At 40.0% G+C, this 20,263-nt stretch overlaps 2 protein-coding genes across 3 annotated transcripts in view; both read left to right on the top strand.

Moving 5' to 3' along the window:
- Positions 1-8,355, top strand: part of LOC128614566 (espin-like protein) — a 30,905-nt gene extending 22,550 nt beyond the window's left edge. Inside the window, exons 6-11 of the mRNA XM_053635970.1 lie at positions 1,995-2,142; positions 4,938-5,054; positions 5,270-5,419; positions 5,484-5,488; positions 5,642-5,806; positions 5,912-8,355. Coding sequence (XP_053491945.1) covers positions 1,995-2,142; positions 4,938-5,054; positions 5,270-5,419; positions 5,484-5,488; positions 5,642-5,806; positions 5,912-7,381 — 2,055 coding nt within the window. The 3' untranslated portion in view covers positions 7,382-8,355. The remainder of the gene's footprint in view (positions 1-1,994; positions 2,143-4,937; positions 5,055-5,269; positions 5,420-5,483; positions 5,489-5,641; positions 5,807-5,911) is intronic.
- Positions 8,356-9,752: 1,397 nt separating this feature from the next.
- Positions 9,753-19,528, top strand: klhl30 (kelch-like family member 30). Of its 2 annotated transcripts, none has more exons than XM_053637008.1 (8): positions 9,753-10,239; positions 11,762-12,618; positions 12,731-12,920; positions 13,067-13,153; positions 13,711-13,866; positions 14,076-14,264; positions 15,175-15,320; positions 19,005-19,528. In XM_053637008.1, the coding sequence occupies exons 2-8, from the start codon at positions 11,845-11,847 to the stop codon at positions 19,248-19,250; spliced, it is 1,788 nt and encodes a 595-aa protein (XP_053492983.1). In that variant the 5' UTR covers positions 9,753-10,239; positions 11,762-11,844; the 3' UTR covers positions 19,251-19,528. The 2 variants fall into 2 exon arrangements, with proteins under 2 accessions (XP_053492983.1, XP_053492984.1); XM_053637009.1 differs by lacking the exon at positions 9,753-10,239 and adding an exon at positions 11,326-11,336.
- The last annotated feature ends 735 nt before the right edge of the window (positions 19,529-20,263 follow it).

Raw genomic sequence — 20,263 nt, 5'->3', positions numbered from 1 at the left:
GAGAGGAGAATGCAAGGGCTGCAGGGTTTTAGCGTTCAGTGCTCTAGCTGCAGATGAGTGTGTTAGTTAATGGGAACCAAATGCACCACACTGTCCACTGGCTTTGATTAAAGCCACTTGTAGGAGCAGATGAGTGTGAGTGAGGACGTTGAACTGATGTGAAAGGGTCGCTGAAAGAATGGATGGGATAATGTTTTATTTCTTTGTCTCTACTCTTCATAACCCATGTTTTCCCCCTACCCGCTGTTTATCTATTATGAATTGCACGACTTCTGGGAAGCTTTCCTCAGCTGCATCCGTGCAGTGTCACAGAGCATTTTGTATTCTTTGGACATCAAAGGCACATGTGAGAGGAAACTAGGAGAACCACCACATAGAGATGAGCAACAACAGTGTACTACTGCATATCAGCATTCCCTTTGATGTGTGTGTGTGTGTGTGTGTATGTGTGTGTGTATGTGTGTGTGTATGTGTGTGTGTGTGTGTGTGTGTGTGTGTGAGAGTGCATGCACACACACATATGTGCGTGCGTGTGCATGTGTATAGGCAAGTTTTTATTTCTTGGTGGGGACCAAATGTATAGGAATATCTGATACGTTTGACCTTGAGGAGACATTTGGCTGGTCCCTATGAGGTCGACTGCTTTTTTTGTAAAAACGTTTACTTTTTTTATATATATATATATATATATATATATATATATATATATATATATATATATATATATATATATAATATGTATGTATGTATGTGTATATATATATATATATATATATATATATATATATATATATATATATATATATATATATATATGTATGTATATATATAACAAAAAATTCTGCCAAAGTAAGTGTGGGGTTAATAGTAGGCGTTTCTTGAGGAAACCCATTTAATCCACTCTGCACTGGATTTATTAGGGTATTATGTAATCAACCAGTGGATTGATTTAACTTCTTAATTGTTATTTCACAAGTGTTTTGATAAAACACGCCTTATGTTCCTGGCTTGTAACTTCATGTTTAGCAGGTTGATAATTCTCCACAAGGGGGAGCTTTTCCTCAATTAGCTTTTGTGTCCAACGATGTTGAAGGAGAAACTGGTATGAATTCTCACCAACAGGATCTGACAAATACACGAATGTTTGCATTTACAAATTGTGTGTATATACATTAAATGGCTCGATGTATACACAGACTACATTCAAAAGCCTACAGGTTTTTACTGATTTTCGATTCGAGAATAACATTTTAATGATAAAGCTGTTCTGAGCTACGTATTTATAGTATGTTAGGCTTAACTGACCTTTCCTTCAATAAAATATGCCTCCATAAAAACCAGTAATTTACAGCCATCAGAAAGTAAAAAGCCTATAGGTACATAATCACATTATACATCCAGAGATACATTTATTCATCTTCAGTAACTGCTTTATCCTGGTCAGGGTTACAGTGGATCTGGAGCTTATCTTGGGAACACTGGGTGTGAGGCAGAAATACTCCCACACGCCTAGGGGCGATGTAGAGTAGCCATTCTGCCAGCTGGCATGTTTTTGTGAGGTGGGAGGAAACTGGAGAACCCAGAGGAAACCCACAGGGATGCAGGGAGAACATATGACACTCCACACAGATCTCCAGCTGAGCTCAGAATCGAACCTGGTAGCCTGGAGCTGTGAGGTAGCAACACTACCCTTATTGTAATAGTCTTTTTTAATAACAATATTGATGCTAAAACATCCTTCTAATTAAGGACAGGGTTTAAGTCTGCATATAGTCAAGTCAGCCCTCCCAGGTTCAGCGTGGTATTCAGATTTTTTATAGTGTGTGTTCAGTTGTAACAAAAGGATTACGACTCTGCATATCATAAGTCACAGTTAATATTCTAGACCAGCATGAAGCTTAGTGTTTTGGAGTGTTTTGTAAATGGCCTAATGATGAATGTTGTACAACTTGGGTATAACTCTATAAAATAGATAATTGTGTGTGTTTTTTAAGCCCCGTGGTGCTGTTCAGCTTCTGAAGCAGAGTGATTCTTTGGAAGAGGAGCAGAGGGAGAGACCAGTGGTGTCACGGAAGCCCAGCTCAGGAGATTACTACAGACATATCAGTGAAACCCAACAAGATATGGACAGCCTTAAGGTTAATCTAATTAATACTTCTTAAAACATCTGTCACTTTTAGAATATATGGAAGTATGTCCCATTTCTTGAGGTTTTATTGTTTTCAGTAATATCATCTTCAGCTTGAACTGTAAAACTTATAAACATGATTTTATAATACAATAAAAGCCCAGTCTTAATTCCTAGATTCCCAGTAGCATTACCAAACAATGCATTATTGATGGAACAGTGAGCATAATGATGATGGCTTCATGAGCTTATGATTATGTTATTGTTATTAAAAAGGAAGCGCGTACTGTATACCCGGTTACAACATTTAAGGAACGGATATCCAAAACCTATAAACTATTATTTAGACCGTTATTAAATGATAGTAATACCCCTTAAAATCTGAAAGATCGTAGTGTTTCTGTTGCAAAACTTCTTCCCTCAACCAGCAGCTTATCTGATATTGGCCATGTTATTAAAAACAAACAACAAAAAAAAAACACTGGATGATTGTTACAGTCATGTGAAAAAATAAGTACACCCCATGGAAATGTTCATTTATTTATTTATTTACTTTTTTTTTTTTTTTTTTTTTTTTACATATTTGGACAAGCAGACATTTGATCCTCTTTGAAACAGTGCCTATTAATAAAGGCGTTAGACACATAAAATTAACATTTTATAGTAATTTTTACAATTTAAATTAGCAAAAAAAAAAGCAGATAAGTCACATAGAAAAAGTAAGTACACCCCTTCATTTATCACACCTTCAAATCCATATAATTAGAATCAGGTGTTTAAGATTGGGTGCCAGTGATTTGAACCTGCTTAGGTGGAACCTGTTTCATTTATACCCCTCTCATATCTAGGGTCCGGGGTTCAATTTGCTATTGCGGTGTGTGGTGTCTTCGTGCCAAGATCTAAAGAGCTCTAGAAGGCCTTCAGAAAAAAGGTTGTGCATGCCTATGAGTCTGGCGAGGGATTTGAAAAGATCTCCAAATTATTTGAAATACATCATTCCACTGTAAGAAACATAATCAACAAATCAAGTTGATTCAAGTGGGTTTTTGTCATTCCTCTATATAGCTTGTAAACATTGGAACGAAATGGTGCACCGCAGAACAGTACGCAAGACAGCATAAAGTGCGATACACAATAGAGATGAGTGCAAAACAATAGATACATAGGACAAAACAATATATACACGGGACAGTAAATACACTGGACATGGACTGTAAACTGTAAGCTATTTGTAATGTAGCAGCACAAGTAAAGCAGCAATACTGGCAGCAAAAATGAGTTCCATAATAAAAAAAGTGATTGATACAGCTATGTAAAGTGTAGTGTGCAGTAATACTGAGTCTTACTGGGTCAGGTAAACCCATATGGCGCAGATTTCAAACGACCCATCCCAGCAAATTCAGCCCAAGAGAAAACCATCTGATGCAAAAAGAAGTCTCCAAGAACCCCATAATTTCATCACAGGATCTGATTGTAAGTTTCGCAACTGTTGGTGTCAAAGTGCATGTTTCTACAATCAGAAAGAGATTGCACGAATTTGACCCGAATAGGAGGCATGTCAGAAAAAAGCCTTTGCAAGACTACAGTTTGCCAATGAGCATAGACGAAGACCAGGCCTTTTGGAATTATGTGTTCTGGACAGACGAATCAAAGATAATGTTGACTGGCCACAGTAACAGCAGACATGTTTGGCGAAGGCTAAAAACAGCTTTTCAGAAGAAGCACGTCATACCACAGTGATGGAAATGTTATGGTTTGGGGTTGCTTCGCTGCCTCAGGGACTGGACAGCTTGCATTCATTGATTCAACTATGAATTGTGCATCATATCAAAGAGTGCTTGAAAATAATTTGAGGCCACCTGTCTGAAAGTTGAAGTTGAACCGAAAGTGGACCTTTCAACGGGATAATGATCCTAAGCACACTAGCAAATTCACCAAGGAATGGATCAAAAAGAAAAAAAGAAGGGTTATGGAATGGCCTAGTCAAAGCCTGGATTTGAATTCCATTGAAATGTTGTGGGGGGATTAGAAATGGACAGTACAGACAAGAAAACCCTCAAACATCTTGCAACTGAAAGAATATTGTATGGAAGAGTGGTCAAAAATTCCAGCAAGCCCGGTGGACAATTATGCAAAACGCCTACAAGAAGTTATTTCTGCTAAAGGGGGCAATACTAGCCTCTGAGGCCAAGGGTGTACTTACTTTTCCAACAAAAGAATATCACCTCTATTGATATTTCTGTTGAATAAATGATTGAAAAAGCTAATTTCCTTTGTGTGTTTGCTCAGGTGTATCAACTTTATTAATAGACACTATTTCAAAGATGATCAAATGTTTGTTTGTCCAAATATGTCAACAAAGCCAACAATTTCCATGGGTGTACTTATTTTTTTCATGCCCTGTGTGCATGGAGTTTGCATGTTCTCCCCGTGCTTCTGAGATTTCGTCCATGTAATCCTGTTTCCTCCCCCAGTCCAAAGACATGCGTTGTAGGCTGGTCCCCTGCCTTGTGCCCCGAGTTTCCTGGGCCCCGCGACCCTGTGTAGGTTAAGCGGTATGGAAAATGGATGGATGGATAAAACCTTAAATGTCAGGGTCTTAATTTTTGACAGATAGCAGTGAGGGCAATGCAAAATCGGCCATTGCACATATTTATAACTAATGGCTACATACTACACTTGCAGAGACAAACTGTTTGTCCACATTATTATTATCATGATTATTATTATTATTATTGTTATTATTATTATTATTATTATTATTATTATGTCTCCCTCCAGCAGACTGAGACTAAAGATACCTCTGAAGCTTGTCACCGGACTCAATCACCTGCTCCCCCTCTTCCTTCTTCCCCTTTCCCTCGTCTTCTATCCTCTAAGAGGAGTTTGACCAGCAGTGCTCTGCACAGCCAAATAGCCAACACGGGTGAGAGAGCTTCATTGAGCCTGTCCCCCCCCCCCCCCCCACCACCCCTTTACCTCTGCTTATGGGAACTGACATCATTATTGACTCTTCCTCCCTTAATTTCACTTAATGACTTAATTCCACCATAGTGAGTAATGCTAATCAGGCTGTGTAAATATGATCAGAGCAAGAGCGGAAACATATGAGAAGAAGAAATAATGTTCATGTCATTGCAGTGATGAAGAACTTAACCTCCAGTAAACCAGTTCCAGAGAAGGGGAGAAAGCTTTTGGGGACGATGAAACTGGGAGATATGAAATCAATCACCTCTCTGAGAAAATCTGGATTATCAGAGCGATTGACTCCTGCTGTATGTACATTCAGGTGTTATTTCTTTTAAAATAATATTGTATAGAAATTGTTTGCTTTTTGATTAAAAACTGGAAGCAGTTATGGTTTACCTCTGGGTTGAATGAGTTTGGGTTGAAAAATAGCAACAATTCCAAAAAAAAAAAATAATAAAGGTAATATGCATCAAGACTATGACGATATGTTCGGATACAAATGAGACGTTAATAAATTTGTTGTATTTTGTTGTCTACTTTTAGAATAAGATGGTGGTGTTACCCACAGAGGAGGCTAACCTATCGGATATTGACTACCTGGTGCCAACTCTTGATGAGAAGGGCAGGCCTATAGCTGAATGGAAGAGACAAGTGATGGTGAGGCAGCTGCAAGCTCGACTGCTGGATGATGAAGCCCAGAGAAGGAAGGCAAGTACTAACATGTTCAACTGCTGTAGAATTTTTTTTAGCTGTCTTATCTCATAGAAACTTTTGGATTGAGAATACCCATGTTGTACTGTATGTGCTTAACAGGAGAATGGGAACAGATATGCAAAGATGGACAGCTGGAGGTACTCTCAAGCACACAATGCCATACTGGGTCCATTTGGAGAGATGCTAACTGAAGATGATCTCATCTACCTGGAGAAGCAAATCCAAAGTGTCTCAATGCAAAAAAACTGCAAGGGCTATGAGATGGAGTTGGCTCGCCTGGTAGAGGAACTCCGGAACATTCTTCCAGCACCTATTGTCAACATTACAGTAAATACTCGGTACAGAAACCCTAACACACAGGTTAAACTGCCCATGTGGTGTAATCGGATATCCGGCATAGTCATGAGCATGTCCCTTCTTATGACTAACTTGACTGATGAGTCTACTACCAAAATGCCTAACTCTGATCTTGTGACTGTCTTCTCTCAAAATCTCCAGAGGCAAAATTCAGCCAGAGGACGGAGGGCAGAAATTGAGAATGAGATTCATGAATTTGGAGTATCTGTGAGCAGTCTGAAGTCCAACTTTGAAAATAAACCTCCAGTTTCTGAGGATTCAGATAGTACAGAGCTGTGTGTGCAAGAGGAAGAAATACCTGAGAGTGTCTTAGTAATGCCCTCAGAGGATGATGAGCCAGCAGAGGGGGAGCAAAATGATTCAAGCATTGACTGTGATGAATTCAACAATGTTATGGAGAGCACTAGCCTACGCAAGGAGCGTATTGTGGTCCTTTTCCTGGGTCACTGGAAGAAGTCTGCTTATACTGTAACTGTCAAAAATGCCCAGAGGAAGCTCAGCCTGGACAGTGTTGATATGCCAGATAGGAGCCAGGTTCACCGCAAGGCCAGTTTGGATATCTCTCCAAAAAAGATGATAGAGCATGGTTCTTTGGGACAATTCTTCAAGCAGAGAAGCACCATCAACAAAATGATTGGCAACTGGAGAAGCATGATCTCAATTGTTCCATCCCGGCAAATCCGGAGGCTTAATCGTCAGCAGGCCCTTTACTCACCCGAGCAGTTCCTGCCCCGCATGAATGGAGCACCTTTTGAATATGACTCTCTGACACTTGATCTTTTCATGCTAGGTTACTTCCACATCCTTGAGCAGGACCTTTCAGCTGATGAGAGGAAGATGAGGCACCTGCTGTGCTTTGAGGTGTTTGACCATTTGGGTCATTTTAGCTGGGAGACAGTGCGAGATTTCCACAAAGCTGTCATCCAAGACATTGAGGCTGGAAATAGGGAATGGAACGATGGGTTTGAGGATATCAAGATTAAGTTCTTTAGTGAGGTGCCTCCACAGGTGAAAAACCTGGAGAAGAGCCCACAAGCCGAGATAAGGCCAGTGCCCAAAGTGATTATCCAGACTCCAACCCCTGATGAGAATGATACCTTGATGAGAAGTACAGACTTTACCAGCTTGACCAATGATGAAATCTGCAAGTACGTTGACAGGAGTTTTGCCTTTTGGAAAGAAAAAGAGGCTGAGATTTTTGACTTTGAGTAATACAGACAGGATGTTTTACGCATTTTTTGAAACCAATTTTAGCTGTAGCCATTTCCCACCCATTTAGCTAAATCTCGTGATAGCTACTTGCCTGGCTGTACTATTCTATATATATGTATGAATGACCAGATACACACAATCGGCTAGCAGTTTTGTGATCAACAGGGGAGTGATGAAGGTCATCCGTTTAAGCCCAAGAGCCGGGCCAGCTATGCTCTGTAGACCTCTCATTCATGGATGGTTTTGAATCATAGGGATTTGAACTCATTTTCTCAATAACGTTAGATAGTTACTCAACTTGTCAGCTCACCACACATTTCTTTTTGATATATACAGTATGTCCGTTGTATTTACTAGCCAGTAAAGGTTTTTTCCTGTGAACATCTGAAACGCCTTGTTGAAATTTTGTTATTTGAATAAAGTGCTTTTTTTTTTTTTAAAACAATGGTGTGGAATTCATCATAAAAATCAATATTAGTTTGAATCCTTCTTCAGGTTTGCTGTGGACATGTGAACAACTTCCAAATAACTTTGTAAAGAGCATGTTTTGTGCTGACAGATTTCACAGTGGAAGAAGGTGCAGAATTGTAATAAACAATTTGATAATTCATATAGACTTTTCTATGAAGTCTTTGAATTTGCCTTGTTCTTTTCTTAGAGCCATTTTAAAGGTGTCGTTGTATTGTGTTGTACACATAGTAAGCAAATTCTGCGTAGTTGTTTACTTATTGTGTTACTTTGAGAATACAGAAATAAGCAGATTATCTAAACCCTGGTCAAACTCATTTTAGTTAACAAGCCACATTACACTTAGTCCAATTACAAGTGGGCTAGACGATGAAATCTGTTTACTAGACCAATAACACCTCAACAACTTCTCTTAAATGCATATTTATTTGTATTTATCTAAAAGGTACACTCGGAATGCATAAATGGATTCATAATACAGTATATCACCTGCAAAACAGATGAGCAGGCTAACCCCCCCTCCCTCCCTCCCCCCCCCCGGTTTGCATATTTATTCACATCTCTTACGGTCATGCTTGCCAATGAAATAGAATTTTGTAGGCCATATACAGCTAAGGCAGGGGTGTCAAACTCGAATTTTTCCCAGGCCAGATCACCATTTTCGTGAGACCCCAACAAGGGCCCTGCTATTTATTTTTAAACTTATTTAACATATTCTATTGATTATCACCAATAAACTAGACTCAGAAATTAAAATAGAAAGTTTCTAGGACAAAGAAGAGCTCAGAGAAACTATTTAATTAAGTGTATGCACAATTTGGTGATAACAGTTATAATACTGATTTAAGGTTTGTTTTTATTTGTGTTTTTTTTTTTTTTTTTTTTAATGAATGTGTTCCTTTGTGTAATCACATTTTACTGCCTACCAGCTGCTATGGTGAGAAACAGGATTAACCAATTGTGATCATGCATTTTCCCATTTCTATTTAATCGCTACCAGCCAGATAGCTACACTTCAGTATAAACTTACAGATATCAAGGTGAGAGCTAGTGTAGGAGCTTGCTGGAGTTTTACTTCGGTATGTAAGGTGTCATTTTCTCCCCCTATTTTAACATACTATTTTAATCATTTTCAGTGGAACTGTCTTAAAAATATTTTATGGCAACTTTATTAATATAAAGTATAAATTACCAAATATGGTAATTGGGATATGGCAATATGGCATTGTTTGACAGTGCCTTATAAATGATCACAAAACAAAAAAGTAATTCCTGTACACATGTGAGTGTGACTTACATTCACACTTTGAGGGCATTTTGAGGGCATTTTGAGGTGCCCTCAAAATGCCATTTTGAGCATTTTGCATTTTGAGCATTTTGAGGGGCGTCGGAAAATTTGGGTCATGTAGCCAAACCTGCCTGGCACCTCCGTAAATCTAACCCTGACATGTTTACAGCATTACATTTTTAACATGCTAATGAAGAATTATATATCTTTATTATTATTATTATTATTATTATTATTATTATTATTATTACTGTATATATCATGTTTATTGCTCTAGTTTGCCCCCTAGTGGAATAACAGAGACTAGCTCTTTTTTCAAATCTTTCAGTTATATATAGTTCAGTCTATAAGATTAGTTAATTTCTTCTTCTACTACTACTACTACTATCATATTATTATTATTATTATTATTATTATTATTATTATTTATTCATATAATTTATTTTGTGGGCCTGATTAGAACCATTATCTGGCCAGTCCTGGACCATGGTGTTTGTTTGACAGTCATCTAAAGCAGAGCTCACATTCTCAGAATAACTATATAAAATATAAATATAATATACACTTTTTCATCAAAGGCTTATTAATCCTATTTTTGGGGTAGGGGGTGAAGGGATGAGTTGAGGGGAGGGTGTCCAGGCTATCACCTGAATAAATACTCACTTACAGGCTCTTACTTGAATAAATAAGCCATAGGGCTAAATCATTTACTCCTATGATGAATGTAAATTGTTTTTTGTCCTCTGATTTTCTTCTACTGCATCAAGAGTGTTGGGAGGATGGAAAACTGTGCAGGGTAGTTGGTGAAGAAATAATGATTGAATTAACAGCCGCGTGTGTGTGTGTGTGTGTGTGTGTGTGTGTGTGTGTGTGTGTGTGTGTGTGTTTGTTTGTTTGTTGCTCTTTAAGAACAGGTGAGACTTCACCCCAGTTTGGTATCTGAATTTAGAACCTTACCACAGAACTAAAAATAGTACAGTGGAAGGCGAGCATGCTATGAGCTGATAGAAGTGTTCTGCGGCCCTGAGTTCAACAAGCATCTTGAATCTTTTAGACTGTTCTTTTAAGCAATGTGGGATTTCTTTTTCCATCCAGTCAGGAGGTAAGGTGACACTTTTCACATTATTAACTTAGGATTTCTTATAACATTTGTAACTAGTAAGTATTACAGAAGATGTTAACATAGAGTTAGTTAGCGGCAGTTTCTGAATGTCATGCTAGCTGTTAGCTGCTACTGAGTAAACAATCAACATACACCTGCTAAATGTCCATTTGACAGTTTACCATGCAGGTTATAACTATGAAGCCATGTAGAGTACAGTTTATAAGGAAGCAAATTGGTTTGGATTATGAAAACATGTAAATGACGACTCATTAGGAAGTCATCATAAGTCATCATAATCAGAACTCATATGTTCATTACAAACAATGCTTTATAGGTGCACAAAAATGTTTAGAACATAAACAGATTGTTTGCTTCTCAAAATTCTGGTACATATTTGTCTTGGTTTTTGTAACATATCTTCAAAATAAAGGCTTCAAAATAAATGTCCATTTGAGTACTGTTGGTAGTTCTCCATAGTTCACCAACTGTTCATTATTATTTTATTATATTAAAATGATTATTAACCAACAGCATCAGACAAAATACTAATTCAGGTTAGAAATAATGAGTCAATGAAATTTATCATAATGAAATTGTTGATCTTATGGCTAAGATTGTGATTAGGGATCCAAGCATAAAGTGTTGTTAACTGTTTTAGCACATATTTCGAGAACTAAAAAGCTTAGAGACAATTATTATTTCCTCTGATTGCTTTCCAATTTGGACCATTATGCCCCACCACTTAGATTTTTTGCTAATGTGTATACTTTGCAAAACCTATTTTTGTGAACTAGTCCTAGGATTTTATCTTCACAAAATTGGTGTCAAATTACATAGTAGAGTCTAAACAATATAGCCAATACTCCAAATGGGGCAGAGCTTGGTTTACTCAAATAGTTACTCAAATCCAGTAACTCAAGACTGGTTGTATAGATTTGTACAACACTTGAAAGGACTTTTCAGTACAGGGTTCTGAGGAGGTCTGCAACAAGGTTCTGAGGAGGTGCATGATCACTAACAGTGGATGGTACGTTCAAATAGCTGTTTCTCTGGAACCTAAAGACATTTTGTGGGCTGCATTGGTCTGCTAATCTGTAAGTAGATTTATTTAATTATGACTGGGATCCTTCAAAAAAACATGGTTACCAATCAGTTTTCCTCAGGCATTTCACATGATTACTATTGTCACAAAACTTGATAAGAATGTTCATCTGTAGTCTTTTTATTGCTCTCTCTAACTTTGCAAGAACTGGCCACTGGGGACTATGTTTGCAAAGACTGCTTGGACCCCACAGATAATAAGTATATGATTATGAATTGTTAATTATGTGACCATAGTCTTTAACCATCGTCATGACTTCATTCCTTTATTTGGTTATCTTTACTGGATCACAGCAGGATACCATTTCCACTGGTCATAACACCTTTTAGAAGTTAATATTACCACACTGCTTGAATGGTGGATCATTATGGATGTAAGTGGTTAAGACTAAGACAAGTCTCATCTCTTCCTATGCAGATAAATATTTTGCAGAAGAGTTGGTTGGGTTGCAACCCATTAAGACCATTGGATCATTGGTCACTGGATCAAAAAGTGTCATCATGGTGCGTAATGTGGATGACCTGGACTTTTGCCTGTCCTCTCACTCACAGAGCATATTGGAGGGCCTGCGTTCTCTCTGTTCCCACCCCAATCTTGTGGATGTGACCTTAAGTGCCGGTGGGCGGGACTTCCCCTGCCACCGGGGCATCTTGGCTGTCTGTAGCCTCTATTTCCACTCCATGTTCTCAAGTGACTTTGTGGAGAGCATAGCTACACGGATAGAGCTTCATGACGTGGATCCTGATGTGCTTGCTGCCCTATTGGACTTTGCTTACACTGGAAAACTGACCATTAATCAGGGAAATGTGGAGGGCCTGATATGCACCTCAAGTCAGCTTCAGTTCCAGACTGTGCGGGCCGTCTGCAGCCGATACCTGCAGAACCAGATAGATGCTAGTAACTGCCTCGGCATACAAGAGTTTGGCGAGATCCACGGTTGTCCTGAGGTGGTGGCCAAAGCCAAAGCATATCTTTTGGAGAACTTTGAGGCAGTGCAGCAGCATGAGGAGTTTCTTCTGCTGGAAAAGGATAAGCTATTTGCTTGTCTGAAGGATGAAGGTCTGCAGGTGCGGAATGACTGTGCTCGAGCTGAGGCAGCACTTGCATGGGTCAGGCATTGCAGAGACAGTCGCATCTGCCACCTGCCAGAACTATTGAGACTGGCCAGACTATCTCTTCTGCCTGAGTCTTACCTTATGGAAATCCTGTTGAAAGACGCTCTAGTTCAGGATTCCCCAGAATGCAAAGAACTTCTTGAGGTTGTTTCCAGAGAGGTTGGTTATCTCTTTCTGTGTTACAAATATCAAGCACATATAGTCCAGAACATCGCATGGCCAATTTCTGTGTGTCTTGTTAATTCTAAATATGTGGAGTCCTTTGTTTCAGAAAAATAATATAAAACCAGGTGAGTCAGCGCAGAGTCCTGTCCAAAATACCCCTCACAACCTGCAGGAAGTGCTGTTTGTGATGGGTGGCCTCACACTAGATGACTCTGATGAAGAAGATGAGGAGGAAGATGGTGAGAGAGAGATCAGGATTCATTCCAGGAACTGTGCTTTCTACAACACAAAGCTTCGTAAGAACGGCCTTACCGCTGTCTTGCTTAGATTTATTGATGGCAAGAAACATTTTTACTAATTATTGTATTTCATCTGTAATTAATATATATATATATATATATATATATATATATATATATATTATTGTCTGTTCTTTTCACAGGGCAATGGCATCAGCTACCTGATTTTCCCAACTACAATAAGTGGGGTTATTCCATTGTCTCTTTAAACAATGATGTGTATGTTACAGGTAAATAGAAATTAACAATAAAATTAGAATGTCTTTTCTGATGTATTGTGAAAGAAAGAGGGAAAGAATAGCATCAAGAGGGCTTTTGAGGATTTTCATAGAAACTGAACCTTTTGGAAAACAGATCAAGCAAATGTATAGTTTCCTTGCCCATATTTGAGTGCTGCATTATATGAATGGAACATCATCTCTATGAAGGATTTGGAGAGGATAAAGAAGAATATCCTGTGACTATAAAGAAAATCTCTCTGAGACTCTCATAAGAACTGGAACAACTTAAGAATTATGAGGGTTACTAAACACACTTGCTAATGGAACACCTAGCTTTTCGAAGACTTAGCAAGATATATTAAACTCTATTCCACCTGCAAATAGCCTATACCACTCATGTTCCTCTTTTTATATATATATATATATATATAGAAGTCTTTGTTTTAGCTCTTTGGAATTTTAATAAGCAGCTAATACAAAGCCAGCATTATTTCCCAAGAAATATCCAGTACACTTGGAGAAAAAAAAATAGTCTCTTTATGACTTATAGGTTTTCTCTTTCCCAGGAGGTTCGAGAGGTTCCCAGTCCAATACCTGGTCGAACACAGAGACCTGGAAGTATATCACACGTGAAGGGAGGTGGGTTACAGTAGCGCCAATGTTGAAGCCCAGGACTAACCACTCCTCTGCAGCACTAAATGGAGAGATTTATGCCATAGGAGGTAAGAAAATAATGGAAATAAGGAGTATCAGTTGCAGACAGCATGGGAAAGCTAACTTTTGTTGAAAATCTGCACCCTACTGTATGTTCTCCCTTAGGCACAAAGAAATAATATTGTTTTCTATAACTGACTTACTGATAGCACAGAGCAATGACTCGTATCTATTTCACGATCCTAGAGTGTTTGAAAGTGTTTTGTTTTATTTACAGGCACTATTATGGATATTGTAGAAGTAGAACACTACGACCCATACAGTGACAGCTGGGCTCTGACAGCCCCTGCAGTGAAATATGTGACCAACTTCACGGCCACTGCATGCCTGGGGAAGCTGTATGTCATTGGCTCCTGTGCTGTCAAATATAATGCCCTGACTTTGCAGTGCTTCAACCCTGTCATAGGTAAGAGTCACCAAGGACCATAAACTGTTTATAGTTTGATCAACCAGAGAAGAACACCAGGACAAAAGTCAACATGTCATAGACAATACAATAAATAGAGATCTAATAATCCCATTCTTTAAATTTTTGATTCCATACCAATATCAGAGTATTGGCTGATACCAATACTGGTTCAGTACCATATGATCTGTGTTATGTAAGTCAACGTGTATGTGTTAATGGCATAAAATACATCACTAAATCAATTCAGAGAATATATAAATTGTCAAATCATGTCAAAATATGTAAAATCGTCAACTCATTCAAGACCAATCTAGAGTTTCAGGTGAGTATTGGCCCGATACTGATATCAGTACCGGTATGTTCCTATTAAAAATCCTATATAGCCCTTTGCTGCCCTTTGTAAGCATCAGCATGTTCTTATCTCTTGCACCTCATCACCCAGATTTCCTTACAACCAACATGTATACACAACTATGACTCAGTTATGATGGGTTGTTTGCAAATGAAATTGCATATTGTAAAATAATTCTTTAATCGTGAGTTGCGATTAGCAGTCTTAGGATATGTAATGTGACATGCTCACTGGTGGCTGATTTAGTTATATTGCAATCAAAATCATGTAACAACAAAGTTGTAATAATATCTGGTACTATTAGAGTATTACTGCTGGTAAAACACTTGACTAAAAGCCATCAACAGGAAGACAGCATAGGATTATGAGAAACTCATGGGACGGCTACCAATACGATAATGACAATGGTGAAACATAAATAAAACATGCTAATGTACAGACAATCATCATTTCTAACAATGTGATACCAATCATTTTTTAAAAAAAATCTGTAATCACACAGTCTAAAATTGGCATTAATAGTTTGATTTTATTTTGGTATTTGATTTTTTTCAGATAGTTGGAGTATGATCTGCTCTCCATTTATCCCAAAGTACCTATCCTCTCCTTGTTCCATTTCTATGGATGGGGTCATCTATCTAATAGCAGACAACACCAAAAAGGTGTATCTGTATGACCCAGATGCTAACATGTGGCAGAAGGTGAGTGTTTATATTTTAACTGTTTCTAAAACATTGGCAATTTGCAATAGAAAATTTTATTTTTAATGACAATGTCACTACTAATGGACATTGGCGTATGATAGTATGGAGCCTTTAAGATTCTGTACAACTGATTGAAAGGATGTGAGTTCTAATCTCAGGACTTCAAAAAGTCACTGTTGTCATAGCCCGGCAAGATTCCACCTACTTTCCTGTATTCCAGTGTATTCTCTCCCTCTTGTTTCTGTTTGTATGTGTGTGTGTGTCCCTGGGTGTGGCTCTCCACTTCTTGCGCTTTCTGATTAAATCATTGGACTCACCTGCTCCTCATCAGCTCATCAATCTACAGCGTATATAAACCCCGGTTCTTTAGGTACTCATCGCCAGATCGTTCCAGCTTCAGTGCAGTACACTTCCGGCCTTCCTCGCATTTGCGTTCATGTTATGTCCAGTGTTTTCTTTGTCAAGTTTTCCTGTGCTTATCCTGTCTGTTTCTCCTCATGTTCCAGATTCATTGCTCACGCTGCCTGTCTGCTCACTCTCGGCTCAATTCCTGCTCCGCCCAACCCCACCTTGCCTTCCTTTTAGTTCGCTAACTCTGCACTCGGCTCTCATGCTGCAGTCCTTCAGTCCTTCTGTCTGTTCTGCATTTGGGTCCCCTCATCTCTGTGTTCCACATAACAGAACGATCTGGCCAACATGTACCCAGCAGAGCCAGCTCACCTGCAGTCAGCCCTGTCTTGTCAAGAAACCCTCCTGAATCAATATGAATTACAGCTCTGCGCACTCACTAGGAGCCACCAGCATCCTCCACCAACTGGCCCAGACACCCCCTGTCCCCTAGCCCAGTCAGCAGTCCTGGTGGTCCAGTCTGCCGCCTCTCCCAGTCCACAGCATGAAGCACATGTCCCAGACCCTGAACCTAACACGGATGACTTAGGAAAGTCCTTCCTCCTCCAGTGGTCTCTCATATTTGCCCAACGTCCCTTAACCTGTGCCATCGATGAGGCTAAGGTGGCCTACATCATGGGGCTATTGAGGGGAGATGCCCTAGCCTGGGCCACTGCCATCTGGGACAGGCAGCCAGCACTGTGGTCCTCCTTCATCTCCTTCACCACTGAACTTCGGAGGGTTTTCAACCAACCAATCCAGGTGCAAAGACAGAGCCAGCCAACCCCAGGAACCTTTTGCCTCCAGTTCTTTTCTTTGTTCCTCTGCCAATTCTGTCCCCGAACCTCAGCCATGTACCAGAATTCTGTCGCGTCATTCCATGTAACCAAGGGAAGAACCCCTGCAGCTGGGTCGGACCTGACTTACTCCTGCTGAGCAGGAGAGAAGATTCCAGACAGATGCATGCTTCTACTGTGGCCAACCAGGCCATGCCCTGGCTAACTGCTCCTTGTGTTTAAAAGGGGTTCACCAGTAGAATGGGGGCTACTGGTGAACCATACATCTTCCCCTCCTGACCCCCTATCCTGCTTTTAGATTTCGGCCACCCTTTGCTACAACCAGCTCTCCGTTCCCCTTTCAGCACTTATCGACTCAGGTGCCAAAGATAGCTTCCTGAATAAAGACAGGGTCACAGTTCAGCCTACCCATTGAGTCCCTGGATACTCCTATTATTGTCAATGCCCTGGATGGGAAATTCCTGGCCCAAATCACCCATCGCACTGCTCCAATGTTCCTTGTGCTTTCTCTGCGACATACTCCGACTTCCTGAATCACTTCATGTTTGTTTATTTTGAGAACATCATGATATTCTCCCACACACTCTCCATGTCCATCAAGTACTGCAGTGGCTTCTGGAGAAGTGCTTGTTTGTCAAAGCTGAAAAATGTGTTTCATGTTCCCATGGTCACATTCCTAGGGTACATCATCAAGAGAAGGCGAGTTAAGGCTGACCCTGAGAAGATCCGAGGTGTAGTCATGTGGTCCAGACCCACTAACCTCAAGCAGCCCCAACAGTTTCTGGGGTTTGCCAATTTTTATCACTGCTTCATTAAAAACTACAGCTAGGTTGTAGCACCCCTCATTAGACTCACCTCCACCTCTATGCCCTTTGTATGGACCCCTGAGGCTGAGTCAGCTTTCTCCAAACTGAAGGAGCTGTTTACCTCTGCCCCTGTGTTGATTCAGCCTGACCCCTCACTGCAGTTCATCATAGATGTGGATGCCTCTGACTCAATTGTGGGTGCTGTGCTCTCCCAACGATCCATCCAGAAGCTCCATCCATGTGCCTTCTTCTCACACCACCTCAGCTGAACGTAAATATGATGTGGGGAATCGTGAGCTACTAGCTGTTAAGTTAGCGTTTGATGAATGGAGGCATTGGCTTGAGGGGGCCGAACACCCATTCATTGTTTGGCTCGACCACAAGAACCTGGCCTACATCAAGTCCACCAAGCATCTAAACTCCCATCAGGCATTCTGGGCCTTGTTCTTTGGTCAATTCAGTTTTACCATCACCTACTGCTGTGACTTTTGCCTGTTCCCAGCCACCCCTGGTCCCAAATTGCCTTTGTCGTCGGGCTGCCTCCCTTGCAAGGTAAAACCACCATCCTGATCGTTTTTCTAAGGCAGTACACTTTGTTCCTCTCCCCAAGCTGCCTACAGCCCCTGAGACTGCAGACCTTGTGACTAACCACGTGTTCAGGACTAACCGGACCCCAGTTTGTTTCCCAGGTATGGAAAGCTTTCTGTAATGCTCTAGGGGCTACTGTGAGTCTCTCTTTGGGTTTTCATCCCCAGTCTAATGACCAAGCAGAGTGGGCTAATCAGGAGTTGGAAGCAGCGCTGCGATGTGTCACCACCAACAATCCCTCCACCTGGAGCTCTCAGCTTTTCTGGATTGAGTATGCACACAACTCTCTGTCCAGTATAGCCACCAGTATGTCCCCCTTTATGTGTTCCCTGGGTTAAGAGCCTCCTTTCTTCCCCACCCAGGAGGGCGATATTGTCATGCTGTCAGTACAGGTCCAGATCCACATGCTGCCACAAGATATGGAAGGAAGCCCATTCTGCCCTGCTCCTCTCTGCTGACCACAACTGGCACCTTGCTGATCGTACTCCTACACCCAACTACCAGCCAGGCCAAAATGTCTTGGCTCTGATCGAAAGCCATTCCCCTCAAGAACAGTTCCAAGAAACTCACCCCTCGTTATCTAGGCCCATTTACCATTGAAAACATCATGAATCCCTCTGTGGTCAGACTCAAACTCCCCAGATAATGGTGCATGGTGTTCAGCCTTCCCCGCATCGACTGAGCATCCGACCCTCACGCTGTGGATCTGAGTTTGAATCCCGACCCTGACTACTCATTACCACACTCCTTTCCCACACACCCCAGCTTCCACTACCCTCCAATAAATCCTATTCACCTTCTGTCTGTGTTCTGCATTTGGGTCCCCTTGTCTCTGTGTTCCACATAACAACTGTTGGTCTGAGAAAGAACCATAATTGTCAACTGCTAAATTGTATACTGCAGACTGTTTTCTACCCCACTGGATGGCACTTTTGATGAAAACATCTGTCACATAATTTAATTAATTTATCCAAAACTTCTTCTGTTCAGTATTATTCAGAACATTCAAAAACATGTTTCTTCCCCAGCTTGTCACAAATTATTTGCTGAACAGCTGAGAATCCTTATCTTAAATCTCAGTGTAATGTCTTGGTCTTCCTCAGGTTCAGTTCCTGCACAAACTCCATGAGAACGGAGGCTTGGTGGTTCTGGGTGAGCAACTCTATGTGACTGGGGGCCACTGGAAAGGAATGGAGGGAGATTATAGTGTGGAAGTGGAGGTGTACAACCGAGGATCCAATTCCTGGAGGGTGGAGTGTTTCCTTCCCAGGCTGTGGTACTACAGTGGCTGCTGTTCTATCTTTCTAGACACGTCCCAGTGGCCCGAGCTCTTTCCTGAAGAGACATAATGGAAGGCAATGACATGAAGCTGGTCAGTTATACTGTAAGCACATGGTTGGGAGGGTTAGTCCTAAAATGTATTCCATTACAGTTACAAAGAACTTCATAAAAAATGTAATCAGTAACATAATCCAAGTATTACAATATGAATGTAATGTAATCTGATTACTTTTGGATTACTTCAAGGTCACTTATGTAAATAAAGTCAAGAGAAAAGCAATATGATCTAAAATACTTTTATTTAGAGCTGAATTTAGAGCTTAAAAATATGTTCAGTGTTTGGATTTGTTTTAAAAAATACATAAATCATATATATATATATATATATATATATATATATATATATATATATATATATATATATGTATATATGTATGTATGTATGTATGTATGTATTCTTACATACTTTTGAACGTCCATGGAATAAAATATCAGATGCCGTAGGTGTACCTTCTCCCATCATTTACACACTTGAATGGCCATGTGATAACAAAGTTAAAAATTACCTTATATGGCCATGGGCATTGTTTCGACTCAGGACAGCTGTCATTTGCTGCTGTTGTCAAGCTGAGATTAGGCTAATGGTTGAGAGGCAGGAATTTGGCAAATAGTTGCTTTACAATCGACCAGTTGGTGTATGAGAAGGAGGGAATTACAGAGAGAGGTTAAAGCAATGTAAATATGCACAAACATGTGCTTAGGGTCTAATACTGCTTCATCATAATAAAACTAAAGCCAAATCCCGGATTTTCTCAAATTTAGAAATCCCGTCTGGATGCTTTTTTTAAGGTCTGAAAAAAAAAAAAGAGGACATGACCGGGAAAAAGAGGACACATGGTCACCCTAACAAAAGCATATATCGGAGAACAATTTGTGTTAATTTCTACCAAATTAACTTTGCACAGAATTTATTTACGCATGCACCAGGAGGTCGACTGGCAAGAGAGAACCAGAACTATAATCATGCAGCTGTCTATATTAGTGTTGTATCAAAAGTTTAATTTCTTTGCTTTTAAATGAA

The sequence above is a fragment of the Ictalurus furcatus genome, chromosome 11 (genome assembly GCF_023375685.1).
Source record: "Ictalurus furcatus strain D&B chromosome 11, Billie_1.0, whole genome shotgun sequence".
NCBI classification, from domain to species: domain Eukaryota; kingdom Metazoa; phylum Chordata; class Actinopteri; order Siluriformes; family Ictaluridae; genus Ictalurus; species Ictalurus furcatus.
Note: the sequence above shows the minus strand (reverse complement) of the source record. Positions and strands in the feature narration are given on the sequence as shown.